This window comes from Saccoglossus kowalevskii, chromosome 18 (assembly GCF_978046115.1).
Source record: "Saccoglossus kowalevskii chromosome 18, keSacKowa6.1, whole genome shotgun sequence".
In the NCBI taxonomy this organism is placed as follows: Eukaryota; Metazoa; Hemichordata; class Enteropneusta; family Harrimaniidae; genus Saccoglossus; species Saccoglossus kowalevskii.
This window is the reverse complement of record NC_140658.1, coordinates 9,136,050-9,151,937: the sequence shown is the minus strand read 5'-3', so window position 1 is coordinate 9,151,937 and position 15,888 is coordinate 9,136,050. Positions and strand designations below refer to the sequence as shown.

At 36.8% G+C, this 15,888-nt stretch overlaps 1 protein-coding gene across 1 annotated transcript in view; it reads left to right on the top strand.

Moving 5' to 3' along the window:
* The window catches only part of LOC146731532 (uncharacterized), a 30,919-nt gene extending 15,820 nt beyond the window's left edge, over positions 1-15,099 (top strand). Inside the window, exons 7-10 of the mRNA XM_085493328.1 lie at positions 11,105-11,203; positions 11,426-11,524; positions 14,622-14,720; positions 14,950-15,099. Coding sequence (XP_085349454.1) covers positions 11,105-11,203; positions 11,426-11,524; positions 14,622-14,720; positions 14,950-15,099 — 447 coding nt within the window. The remainder of the gene's footprint in view (positions 1-11,104; positions 11,204-11,425; positions 11,525-14,621; positions 14,721-14,949) is intronic.
* Positions 15,100-15,888: the final 789 nt, after the last annotated feature.

The following is a 15,888-nucleotide window of genomic DNA, read 5'->3' as shown; positions in this document are numbered from 1 at the left end:
TTCATATAACACTACACTCTATGTAAACAATACATGGTAGCAATGGCTGGTTTCATCACTAAACTAGAGATAAGTGTTTATATAACACTACACTATGTAAACAATACATGGTAGCAATGGCTGGTTTCATCACTAAACTAGAGATAAGTGTTTATATAACACTACACCTCATGTAAACAATACATGTTAGCAGTGGCTGGTTTCATCACTAAACTGGAGGTAGGTGTTCATATAACACTACACCTCATGTAAACAATACACAGTAGCAGTGGGTGGTTTCATCACTGAACTAGAGATAAGTGTTCATATAACACTACACCTCATGTAAACAATACATGTTAGCAGTGGCTGGTTTCATCACTAAACTAGAGATAAGTGTTCATATAACTCTACACCTCATGTAAACAATACATGTTAGCAGAGGCTGGTTTCATCACTAAACTAGAGATAAGTGTTCGTATAACACTGCACCTCATGTAAACAATACATGTTAGCAGTGGCTGGTTTCATCACTAAACTAGAGATAAGTGTTCATATAACTCTACACCTCATGTAAACAATACACAGTAGCAGTGGCTGGTTTCATCACTAAACTAGAGATAAGTGTTTATATAACACTACACCTCATGTAAACAATACACAGTAGCAGTGGCTGGTTTCATCACTAAACTAGAGATAAGTGTTCATATAACTCTACATCTCATGTAAACAATACATGGTAGCAGTGGCTGGTTTCATCACTGAAGCAGATATAAGGGATCATATAACACTACACACCATAGTAACAATACATGGTACCAGTGGCTGGTTTCATCACTGAACCAGATATTTAAGGGGTCATATAACACTACACTCCATGTAAACAATACATGGTAGCAGTGGCTGGTTTCATCACTGAACCAGGTATAATGGATCATATAACGCTTTAAACTCATTAGGAACCTACTGCAAAAAGTGGAAATTAGAAATTAATACTACAAAATCCAAAATCATGATATTTAATAAAATGGGTAAACACATCAAAAAACACAAATTTTGCATTGACAAACAAGAACTAGAAAATGTCCCTACATACTCATACCTAGGCATCAAACTGAGTGCTTCAGGTAAATTTTGTAAAGCACAGGAAGATCTCGCAAACAGAGCTATGAAAGCATGTTTCAAATTAAAGCAACAATTTTTTCCCGAAACAAACATCCCAATTAAAATATATCTCAAAATGTTTGACTCTGTAATTAAACCAGTGTTGCTGTACTGCTGTGAAATATGGTCAAATGAAAATATTAATATAAAAAATCTGTCCAACTTTAATTTACCTATGGAAAAATTACACAGTAAATTTTGCAAATTTCTGTTAAAAGTTAACTGCAAAGCATCAAATATAGCTTGCCTTCTGGAATTAGGAAGATATCCTCTTGCCTTCTCAAGCATTGTACAGACAATAAAATATTGGCTCAGAATTTCTGACAAACCATGTAACACTTTAATCTATGAGGCCTTCAGACTAGGTAAAGATATGGACTCAAAAGGGATAAAAAAATTGGGTGTCCCACGCTAAAAACATATTTAATATTACAAACATGGACCATATGTTGGATACTGTGACAGCTGATAAAAAACAGACAATCATTACATCCCTTGAGAGCAATCTAAAATCAATGTTCAAAAATCATTTTAAAGAGACACTATATAATGATAACAAAGGTAAAAATCGCAAAAATAAATTAAGAACTTATAGAATGATAAAACATAATTTCGATTTTGAAAAATATCTGGAAGATGTTAAAAACCCATCGCACAGATCTGCTCTAACTAAGCTAAGGATCAGTGCGCACACATTGCAGATTGAGGCAGGAAGATACATCAACCAAACAGTAGAAGAGAGAAAATGCCACTACTGTCAGGAAAAACAAATAGAAGATGAAAGCCATTTTCTATTAAAATGTTCTCTTTATGCTGATTTAAGAAACAAGTTCCTCCATACCACAAAGGTCATTACAACAATTGACAAATCTGATATTGAAAACACTGTAGACATTCTAAAAACAAAAGATAAACAATCACTAATTCATTTGGCAAAATATATCTTTGAGTGCTTCAATTTAAGAAATGACACTCATAAACAAAAAATACCAGCTGCTTTATAATTAATATAACTTATTAAAATACCTTTTCTGTTTTGTTTTTTTCTAACCATTTCTTGTTCTTCGTTTTTATTTGATTTTATTATGTTTTCACTTTGTCTTCATTTGTATTTTTCGTCTTGCCATTCTATATGTATTTGAAACTTTATTGTATTTTAAAAATCCAGATCCTGAACAGGATATGATTTCAATAAAGGCATTACTTACTATAACACTACACTCCATGGAATCAATACATGGTAGCAGTGGCTGGTGTCATCACTAAACCAGATATAAGGGATCATATAACACTACACTCTATGTAAACAATACACAGTAGCAATGGCTGGTTTCATCACTGAACCAGATGTAAGAGGTCATATAACACTACACTCCATGGAACCAATACATGGTAGCAGTGGCTGGTTTCATCACTGAATCAGATATAAGGGGTCATATAACACTACACTCCATGTAAACAATACATGGTAGCAGTGGCTGGTTTCATCACTGAACCAGATATAAGGGGTCATATAACACTACACTCCATGGAATCAATACATGGTAGCAGTGGCTGGTTTCATCACTGAATCAGATATAAGGGGTCATATAACACTACACTCCATGTAAACAATACATGGTAGCAGTGGCTGGTTTCATCACTGAACCAGATATAAGGAATCATATAACACTACACTCCGTGTAAACAATACATGGTAGCAGTGGCTGGTTTCTTCACTGAACCAGATATAAGGGGTCATATAACACTACACACCATGTAAACAATACATGGTGGCAGTGGCTGGTTTCACCACTGAACTAGATATAAGGGATCATATAACACTACACCTCATGTAAACAATACATGGTGGCAGTTGCTGGTTTCACCACTGAACTGAGGTATGTAAGGGTGCATATAACACTACACCTCATGTAAACAATACATGGTGGCAGTTGCTGGTTTCACCACTGAACTGAGGTATGTAAGGGTGCATAAATACGCCAGTTGCGAGTGGTGAGTTGCGAGTAGCAAGTAGCAAAATGTGTCAGATGCAAGCGCTCGAAAGTGGCAGTTGCGAGCGCTCGAAAGTGGCAGTTGCGAGCACTCGAAAGTGGCAGTTGCGAGCGCTCGAAAATAGCAGTTGCGAGCGCTCGAAAGTGGCAGTTGCGAGCGCTCGAAAATGGCAGTTGCTAGCGCTAAAAATAGCAGTTGCTAGTGGCGATTTGTATGTAGTTGCGAGTGCTAGCTACCTCGGCATTGTGTGAAATAAAATTAAGTCCAATGTCCTACCCACTTGTTTTCGAGTTACATGTGTTGAAAGGTAGTGAAATGTTGAATGTCTACGAGACTACACTAAGCCAGTGCGAGCGAGTCTGGCCGCTAGATCAATCGGAACTATGTGTGGTACGTACACTAAACCACCGTCCCTCATGTGTTGAGGGTGACTAAACGTAGCAGTTGCGAGCGAGTCGGGCCGCTAGAACTGTGTGAATAATAAAAATAACCCCTCGCCTCCGATGTCTTAGCGGCATATTTTCTTGTTGCGAGGATTTAAAGCGGACTTGTCTGAGATTGTTTGTGGGAAAAACAAATCTTCACTAGAGATCTTTGTACTCTCGTTCCCGTAATCGCTGTTTTTTAACCGAGAAAAATACAAAATCACTGTAAACAGTGTCATATCGTCGGTTCATTCGAAATATCAAATTGACCTTTGTTTGAGTTTTATGTACAGCGGACGGTACAATGCTCTGATTTTAGGTAACATTGATATTTGTTAGTACATCCATCTTCTCAATAACAGTCTTATTTTGCGTTAAAGTGACTGTGGTCGAATGTCATTTTTATGTCAGAAACGAATCATTGGAATGCAATTTTATGGCGGCCCTGTTGCACATTCAGAACGTACAGATAGGTGTCATGTTCGGGAAAATATAACAGATAAAACTGATCCCATGCTAGTCCCTTGGTGTGGTATTAAATGCATCCTGGTCTGAGGTCGCGAAACAACGAGACCGACGGCATTTTATCTTGGACCAGCATGCACATTATTGATGAAGCCGCTATATTGGTCTTTATTGTTTGTCACCAGTTGACGCCTTCACAAAAGATTAAAGTGGCAATCGGTTAAATGCTGAATAAAGCTAATTCTAAACAGCACAACAATAACAAACGCGATGTGCTGTCAATCTCCGCCCGCGCTTCGCCTGCAAAATTTTGCATGAAGTGACAGACGACTCATCAAACTTTAGGAATAAACATTAAACTCCAATTGTTGCAGTAAAAATAACGCGAGGTGTTTTTGAATACAATTTATATACATACATGCATATTTATCATACACAATTTTGCTTTTGGGAGTGAACCTACCACAAAGGGAAACAATTGTTCCACATTGCGTTTTTTTAATGTATGCCCTTTTTGTAATGAAATGCTTTGTCACATTAGTACAGTGTATGTAAACAAAGAATATTATTTTGACACACTTGAAGTAAAACGTCAAAGAGCGACATACTCTAAACAACGACAGTGGGTGACTTGATTACGCTTCATTGCGTTCAATATATATTTTTTGCCGGTCATTGTATTCAATCATGGTCCTACATATTTTTGTGACAACATTATTTTCTGTTAACGAGTTGAACTTGCCATATTCCATTGTATCCAGTCGATAATTATTCTCTTTCAACAACTGAAGCCGCCCACGCCCCATTGTATTTATTCGACAAGTGCTTTCTGTCAACAAGTGTGTATTCTCACACACTTATTAAATGCTTTAAAGTTTCCATTAAACCATGGAAAAAACGTGCATTATTTCATTGATATTACTGTCATCCTACCGACGACCCACTTGGACTTGGCAACATCGACGCAAATCGCACGGACTAAACGCATTTATTTATTATTCATTGTCTGTTTCTGTCCTATAGACAGGTCGTGGGACTGCTATCTCTATTCTGTGAAGACATTCACATTGACCGCGTTTGGACACACATTCAGGATGTGTTTTATACACCTTCGTGAGACTCCATCCGTTTGCTGACTTCGCTGTAGTTATTTTTTTTCTTGTCGTCGCAAGATTATTGCAAGTTTACAATTATCAAAACGCTTACATTGTTGGTTTAACCATTTAGCTCCATGGTTTAACCCCGCGTTTAACCGGATGCATGTCACACAATTCTCGATGAATGGAGACACCGGGATTTCACACCTAGAGTCGGCTTCACCTTCATCCCAACTGACCTCGTGATTTAGACAAAACATATTGACTCAGTTCTAGTAGGAATTACATACAATTCCCTCACTTTAATACTTGAAGACGCAATTCAGAATTTCCATGTAATCGCCTGACCGTGAATAAAGGCAATCGATTTATAGCATGTCGGGACTATCAGCGATTTCGGGTACTGGACATCTCGACCCCCAAAAATATCGACCCATTTTTCGTTGGACATCTCGACCCACCTACACCTATAGCCAAAACAAAGTCAGATTGAACATTCAGTTGTGATACATGTCAAAACAATCGCTGCCAGTGATATATTTCGGGAATAAAAAAACAACAAAATAAATGCAATCAAAGGCGCCGACCACGCGCCTTGGAAATAAATAGAACACGTTGTGACACCAGCCTCTTTCGCTCATGCAAACGCACAGACACGCGTGCTATTTTCGTATATTGAATATGATGGCAAGGGAAAAGAAACACAGGAAAAGACAAGTTTAAATCATGTTTGTATTGACACAACAAGAAAGCAACAGTCTACCAGTGAATGTGTATTTATCATTCATCAAACTAAACATTCAATGTTATATAGTATAGTATAGTATATTTTATTTGACTCAAATTAATGAATTGGAAATACATTAACCATGGTCAATAATCATACACAAAAAACACACAATAACAAGAAATACAGATATAATGAATAAAATAAAATGTTAAAACAGATAACACTAACAACTATTAGGTATTACATTGTAAAAATTATGTTAATATACATGAAGCGGACTGTGGCGTTTATGTACTTTCGTTGTTCATTTCACAGCACGCAACCCTTGAACATTTTTTGAATTGATCCATTGCACTAGATTGCTCTCTGTAGCCGGTGTTTCAAATCAATAGAAGTCGATCAACTTTGAACTAGATAGAGGTTTGCGTCGCCACATTGAGATAGGGTCGCCTCGATGCGAAGGGTCGAGATGTCCAGGGTGTCTGTGTCGAGATGACCAATTTGGGACGAAGTGTCTTGGGTCGAGATGTCTAGAAATCGGCGATTTCAATGAATATAGATTTAGAATATCAATACATGTCAACACTCGCCACAAGAAAATATGCCGCTAAGACATCGGAGGCGAGGACTTATTTTTATTATTTCACATAGTTCCGATTGATCTAGCGGCCAGACTCGCTCGCACTGGCTTAGTGTAGTCTCGTAGACATTCAACATTTCGCTACATTTCAACACATGTAACTTGAAAACAAGTGGGTAGGACATCGGACTTAATTTTATTTCACACAGTGCCGATGTAGCTAGCACTCGCAAGTACATACAAATCGCCACTAGCAACTGCTATTTTTAGCGCTAGCAACTGCCATTTTCGAGCGCTCGCAACTGCCACTTTCGAGCGCTCGCAACTGACACATTTTGCTACTTGCTACTCACAACTCACCACTCGCAACTGGCGTATTTATGCACCCTTACATACCTCCTGAACTAGATATAAGGGATCATATAACACTACACTCCATGTAAACAATACATGGCAGCAGTGGCTGGTGTCATCACTAAACTAGAGATAGGTGTTTATATAACAATACACCTCATGTAAACAATACATGTTAGCAGTGGCTGGTTTCATCAGTAAACTAGAGATAAGTGTTTATATAACACTGCACCTCATGTAACAATACACAGTAGCAATTGCTGGTTTCATCACTAAACTAGAGATAAGTGTTTATATAACACTACACCTCATGTAAACAATACACAGTAGCAATTGCTGGTTTCATCACTAAACTAGAGATAAGTGTTCATATAACACTACACCTCATGTAAACAATACATGTTAGCAGAGGCTGGTTTCATCACTAAACTAGAGATAAGTGTTTATATAACACTACACCTCATGTAAACAATACACAGTAGCAGTGGCTGGTTTCATCACTAAACTAGAGATAAATGTTCATATAACACTACACCTCATGTAAACAATACACAGTAGCAGTGGCTGGTTTCATCACTAAACTAGAGATAAGTGTTCATATAACACTACACCTCATGTAAACAATACATGTTAGCAGAGGCTGGTTTCATCACTAAACTAGAGATAAATGTTCATATAACACTACACCTCATGTAAACAATACACAGTAGCAGTGGCTGGTTTCATCACTAAACTAGAGATAAGTGTTTATATAACACTACACCTCATGTAAACAATACACAGTAGCAATTGCTGGTTTCATCACTAAACTAGAGATAAGGGGTCATACAACACTACACCTCATGTAAACAATACAGATTAGCAGTGGCTGGTTTCATCACTAAACTAGATATAAGTGTTCATATAACACTACACCTCATGTAAACAATACACATTCGCAGTGGCTGGTTTCATCACTAAACTAGAGATAAGTGTTTATATAACACTACACCTCATGTAAACAATACACAGTAGCAATTGCTGGTTTCATCACTAAACTAGAGATAAGTGTTCATATAACACTACACCTCATGTAAACAATACACATTCGCAGTGGCTGGTTTCATCACTAAACTAAAGATAAGTGTTTATATAACACTACACCTCATGTAAACAATACACAGTAGCAATTGCTGGTTTCATCACTAAACTAGAGATATGTGTTCATATAACACTACACCTCATGTAAACAATACAGATTAGCAGTGGCTGGTTTCATCACTAAACTAGAGATAAGTGTTCATATAACACTACACCTCATGTAAACAATACACATTAGCAGTGGCTGGTTTCATCACTAAACTAGAGATAAGTGTTCATATAACACTACACCTCATGTAAACAATACACATTAGCAGTGGCTGGTTTCATCACTAAACTAGAGATAAGTGTTTATATAACACTACACCTCATGTAAACAATACACAGTAGCAATTGCTGGTTTCATCACTAAACTAGAGATAAGTGTTCATATAACACTACACCTCATGTAAACAATACATGTTAGCAGTGGCTGGTTTCATCACTAAACTAGAGATAAGTGTTTATATAACACTACACCTCATGTAAACAATACACAGTAGCAATTGCTGGTTTCATCACTAAACTAGAGATAAGTGTTCATATAACACTACACCTCATGTAAACAATACACAGTAGCAATTGCTGGTTTCATCACTAAACTAGAGATAAGTGTTCATATAACACTACACCTCATGTAAACAATACATGTTAGCAGAGGCTGGTTTCATCACTAAACTAGAGATAAGTGTTCATATAACACTACACCTCATGTAAACAATACACAGTAGCAATTGCTGGTTTCATCACTAAACTAGAGATAAGTGTTCATATAACACTACACCTCATGTAAACAATACACAGTAGCAATTGCTGGTTTCATCACTAAACTAGAGATAAATGTTCATATAACACTACACCTCATGTAAACAATACACAGTAGCAGTGGCTGGTTTCATCACTAAACTAGAGATAAGTGTTCATATAACACTACACCTCATGTAAACAATACACAGTAGCAGTGGGTGGTTTCATCACTAAACTAGAGATAAGTGTTTATATAACACTACACCTCATGTAAACAATACACAGTAGCAGTGGCTGGTTTCATCACTAAACTAGAGATAAGTGTTTATATAACACTACACCTCATGTAAACAATACACAGTAGCAGTGGGTGGTTTCATCACTAAACTAGAGATAAGTGTTTATATAACACTACACCTCATGTAAACAATACACAGTAGCAGTGGCTGGTTTCATCACTAAACTAGAGATAAATGTTCATATAACACTACACCTCATGTAAACAATACACAGTTATGTAGCAATTGCTGGTTTCATCACTAAACTAGAGATAAGTGTTCATATAACACTACACCTCATGTAAACAATACACAGTAGCAGTGGCTGGTTTCATCACTAAACTAGAGATAAGTGTTCATATAACACTACACCTCATGTAAACAATACATGTTAGCAGAGGCTGGTTTCATCACTAAACTAGAGATAAGTGTTTATATAACACTACACCTCATGTAAACAATACACAGTAGCAGTGGCTGGTTTCATCACTAAACTAGAGATAAATGTTTATATAACACTACACTCCATGGAATCAATACATGGTAGCAGTGGCTGGTTTCATCACTGAACCAGATATAAGGGATCATATAACACTACACACTCGATGTAAACAATACATGGTAGCAGTGGCTGGTTTCTTCACTGAACCAGATATAAGGGACCATATAACACTACACTCCATGGAAACAATACATGGTAGCAGTGGCTGGTGGCATCACTGAACCAGATATAAGGGATCATATAACACTACACTCCATGTAAACAATACATAGTAGCAGTGGCTGGTTTCACCACTGAACCAGATATAAGGGATCATATAACACTACACTCCATGGAACCAATACATGGTAGCAGTGGCTGGTGGCATCACTAAACCAGATACATGTATAAGGGATCATATAACACTACACTCCATGTAAACAATACATGGCAGCAGTGGCTTGTTTCATCACTGAACCAGATATAAGGGGTCATATAACACTACACTCCATGTAAACAATACATGGTAGCAGTGGCTGGTTTCACCACTGAACCAAATATAAGGTGTCATATAACACTACACTCCATTGAAACGATACATGGTAGCAGTGGTTGGTTTCACCACTGAATCAGATATAAGTGATCACATAACACTACACTCCATGGAAACAATACATGGTAGCAGTGGCTGGTTTCATCACTGAACCAGATATAAGGCATTATATAACACTACACTCCATAGAAACAATACATGGTAGCAGTGGCTGGTTTCATCACTGAACCAGATATAAGAGGTCATATAACACTACACTCCATAGAAACAATACATGGTAGCAGTGGCTGGTTTCACCACTGAACCAGATATAAGGGATCACATAACACTACACTTCATAGAAACAATACATGGTAGCAGTGGCTGGTTTCACCACTGAACCAGATATAAGGGATCATATAACACTACACTCCATGGAATCAATACATGGTAGCAGTGACTGGTTTCATCACTGAACCAGATATAAGGGATCATATAACACTACACTCCATAGAAACAATACATGGTAGCAGTGGCTGGTTTCACCACTGAACCAGATATAAGGGGTCATATAACACTATACATAATGACAATAGATTGTTTAATCACTGAGCCAGAGATAAGGAATCACGCAACACTACACTCCATGGTAGCAGTGGCTTGTTTCTCCACTGAAGTAGAGATAAGGATTCATTAAACACTACACACACCATGATACCGCCCAGCCCATACATAATGAGAGTAGATAGTTTCATCACTGAGCTAGAGATAAGTGTTCATATAACTCTACACCTCATGTAACAATACACAGTAGCAGTGGGTGGTTTCGTCACTAAACTAGAGATAAGTGTTTATATAACACTACACTCCATGGTAGCAGTGGCTTGTTTCTCCACTGAAGTAGAGATAAGGATTCATTAAACACTACACACTCCATGATACTGCCCAGCCCATACATGAAAACAATAGATGGTTTAATCACTGAGCTAGAGATAAGGGATCACATAACACTATACACAAAGTAAACACTTTGTAATCCTATCACTATCCTTCATGCATTTTGAATGTGCATTTCCTATGGATGGAAAAATTGGTGACATCAGACGAAAACAAATCACTACAATATATGTTCCTTATTTATTTTATGCCAATTTTTAGGACAACATGACTGTTTTGCACAGTGCAGCTACTGGAGGTAATGTGTCTGTTATCCAAAAATTAGTTGACGCACAATTGGACTTGGAAGCAAAAGACAAGGTAATACTCATTGAGGAGAACATTTTACAATTTCTTGTTTCTGTGCCTAAGTGAAGTAGAAATGTATTATCTAGCATGAGTATAATTGTGTTTCAAATAGTAAGAATCACAAAAAACTATACAAAGACACCACCGATGTTATCTACAGAGAATGCTCATAGTATACTCAGTTGTAGTAGTTACGTTATTAATGAACAATATGACCATTGTTATATTTTATAGGGGGACCATACACCACTGTATTATGCATGTCGGTATGGTGGTATTGCTGCAGTGGAAAAATGTCTTACTTTGGGAGCTGATATACATGCTAGAACTGAAGTGAGTATCAAAATTGATAAACAGTTCATGTAACAATACACTTATTGTGAAAATTATACATTGTAATGTAGGTTTTGGTTAAAAAAAACGGGAGCTAAGGTTAGAAAGTCATATAACACTATATACACCAATTAAACAGTACATGGTGCACTCACACATGGTAAGAATGGCAGGTAGTTTCATCGCTAAACTAGAGATAAGTGTTTATATAACACCACACCTCATGTAAACAGTATACAGTAGCAGTGGCTGGTTTCATCACGAGAGATAAGTGTTCATATAACACTACACACTCCATGTAAATATACATAGTAGCAGTGGCTGGTTTCATCACTAAACTAGAGATAAGTGTTTATATAACACTACACCTCATGTAAACAATACATGTTAGCAGTGGCTGGTTTCATCACTAAACTAGAGATAAGTGTTTATATAACACCACACCTCATGTAAACAATACACAGTAGCAGTGGCTGGTTTCATCACTAAACTAGAGATAAGTGTTTATATAACACTACACCTCATGTAAACAATACATGTTAGCAGTGGCTGGTTTCATCACTAAACTAGAGATAAGTGTTTATATAACACTACACCTCATGTAAACAATACACAGTAGCAGTGGCTGGTTTCATCACTAAACTAGAGATAAGTGTTCATACAACACTACACCTCATGTAAACAATACACAGTAGCAGTGGCTGGTTTCATCACTAAACTAGAGATAAGTGTTCATATAACACTACACCTCATGTAACAATACACAGTAGCAGTGGCTGGTTTCATCACTGAACTAGAGATAAGTGTTCATATAACACTACACTCTATGTAAACAATACATGTTAGCAGTGGCTGGTTTCATCACTAAACTAGAGATAAGTGTTCATACAACACTACACCTCATGTAAACAATACACATTAGCTGTGACTGGTTTCATCACTAAACTAGAGATAAGTGTTTATATAACTCTACACCTCATGTAACAATACATGTTAGCAGAGGCTGGTTTCATCACTAAACTAGAGATAAGTGTTCATATAACACTACACCTCATGCAAACAATACATGTTAGCAGTGGCTGGTTTCATCACTAAACTAGAGATAAGTGTTTATATAACACTACACCTCATGTAATCAATACACAGTAGCAGTGGCTGGTTTCATCACTAAACTAGAGATAAGTGTTCATATAACACTACACTCTATGTAAACAATACATGTTAGCAGTGGGTGGTTTCATCACTAAACTAGAGATAAGTGTTCATATTACTCTACACCTCATGTAAACAATACACATTAGCTGTGACTGGTTTCATCACTAAACTAGAGATAAGTGTTCATATAACTCTACACCTCATGTAACAATACTTGTTAGCAGTGGCTGGTGTCATCACTAAACTAGAGATAAGTGTTCATATAACACTACACCTCATGTAACAATACATGTTAGCAGAGGCTGGTTTCATCACTAAACTAGAGATAAGTGTTCATATAACACTACACCTCATGCAAACAATACATGTTAGCAGTGGCTGGTTTCATCACTAAACTAGAGATAAGTGTTTATATAACACTACACCTCATGTAATCAATACACAGTAGCAGTGGCTGGTTTCATCACTAAACTAGAGATAAGTGTTCATATAACACTACACCTCATGTAAACAATACACAGTAGCAATGGCTGGTTTCATCACTAAACTAGAGATAAGTGTTCATATAACACTACACCTCATGTAAACAATACATGTTAGCAGTGGCTGGTTTCATCACTAAACTAGAGATAAGTGTTTTTATAACACTACACCTCATGTAAACAATACATGTTAGCAGTGGCTGGTTTCATCACTAAACTAGAGATAAGTGTTTTTATAACACTACAACTCATGCAAACAATACAGAGTAGCAATGGCTGGTTTCATCACTGAACCAGATATAAGGGATCATATAACACTACATTCAATGGAAAGAATACACAGTAGCAGTGGCTGGTTTCATCACTAAACTAGAGATAAGTGTTCATATAACACTACACCTCATGTAAACAATACATGTTAGCAGTGGCTGGTTTCATCACTAAACTAGAGATAAGTGTTCATATAACACTACACCTCATGCAAACAATACATGTTAGCAGTGGCTGGTTTCATCACTAAACTAGAGATAAGTGTTTATATAACACTACACCTCATGTAAACAATACATGTTAGCAGTGGCTGGTTTCATCACTAAACTAGAGATAAGTGTTCATATAACACTACACCTCATGTAAACAATACACAGTAGCAGTGGCTGGTTTCATCACTAAACTATAGATAAGTGTTCATATAACACTACACCTCATGTAAACAATACATGTTAGCAGTGGCTGGTTTCATCACTAAACTAGAGATAAGTGTTCATATAACACTACACCTCATGTAAACAATACACAGTAGCAGTGGGTGGTTTCATCACTAAACTAGAGATAAGTGTTCATATAACACTACACCTCATGTAAACAATACACAGTAGCAGTGGCTGGTTTCATCACTAAACTAGAGATAAGTGTTCATATAACACTACACCTCATGCAAACAATACATGTTAGCAGTGGCTGGTTTCATCACTAAACTAGAGATAAGTGTTCATATAACACTACACCTCATGTAAACAATACACAGTAGCAGAGGCTGGTTTCATCACTAAACTAGAGATAAGTGTTTATATAACACTACACCTCATGTAAACAATACACAGTAGCAGTGGCTGGTTTCATCACTAAACTAGAGATAAGTGTTCATATAACACTACACCTCATGTAAACAATACACAGTAGCAGTGGCTGGTTTCATCACTGAACTAGATATATGTGGGCATATAACACTAAACACTCCATGATACCGCCCAGCCCATACATGAGAGTAGATGGTTTCATCACTGAGCTAGAGATAAGGAATCATGTAACACTATACACCAAGTAAACACTTTGTAATCCTATCACTATCCTTCATGCATTTTGAATGTGCGTTTCCTATGGATGGAAAATTTGGTGACATCAGACGAAAAAAGATCACTACAATATATGTTGCTTATTTATTTTATGCCAATTTTTAGAGAAACGCGACCGTTTTGCACTGTGCAGCTATTGGAGGTAATGTGACTGTTATTCAAAAATTAGTTGATGCACAATTAGACTTGGAAGCAAAAGACAAGGTAATACTCAATGAGAACATATTACAATTTCTTTTTTTCTGTGCCTAAGTGAAGTGGAAATACATTATCTAGAATGAGTATAATTGTGTTTCAAATCCTGATACAAGATATAATCACAAAAAACTATACAAAGACACCACCGATGTTATCTTCAGAGAATGCTCATACTATACTCAGTTGTAGTGGATACGTTAATAATGAACAATATGACCATTGTTATATTTTATAGTGGGGCCATACACCACTGCATTATGCATGTCAGTATGGTGGTATTGCTGCAGTGGAAAAATGTCTTACTTTGGGAGCTGATATACATGCTAGAACTGAGGTGAGTATCAAAATTGACAAACATCTTCATGTAAAAATACATTTATTGTGAAAATTATATAATAATGTTATGCAGGTTTTGGTTAAAAAAAATGGGAGCTAAGGTTAGAAAGTCATATAACACTATATACACTAATTAAACAGTACATGGTGCACTCACACATGGTAAGAATGGCTGGTAGTTTCATGACTAAACTAGAGATAAGTGTTTATATAACACCACACCTCATTTAAACAGTACACAGTTCAGTGGCTGGTTTCATCACTAAACTAGAGATAAGTGTTTATATAACACCACACCTCATTTAAACAGTACACAGTTCAGTGGCTGGTTTCATCACTAAACTAGAGATAAGGTGTCATATAACACTGCACCTCATGTAAACAATACATGGCAACAGTGGCTTGTTTCTTCACTGAACCAGATATAAGGGATCATATAACACTACACTCCATGGAACCAATACATGGTAGCAGTGGCTGGTGGCATCACTGAACCAGATATATTATATTATATTTAATGTATTTTGACCACAGATAATGTAACAAAATATATTATTTAGTGTCAAATAAAATATACTATACTATACTATACTATAAGGGGTCATATAACACTACACTCCATAGAAACAATACATGGTAGCAGTGGCTGGTGGCATCACTGAACCAGATATAAGGGGTCATATAACACTACACTCCATGTAAACAATACATGGTAGCAGTGGCTGGATTCATCACTGAACCAGATATAAGGGGTCATATAACACTACACTCCATGTAAACAATACATGGTAGCAGTGGCTGGTTTCATCACTGAACCAGATATAAGGGGTCATATAAC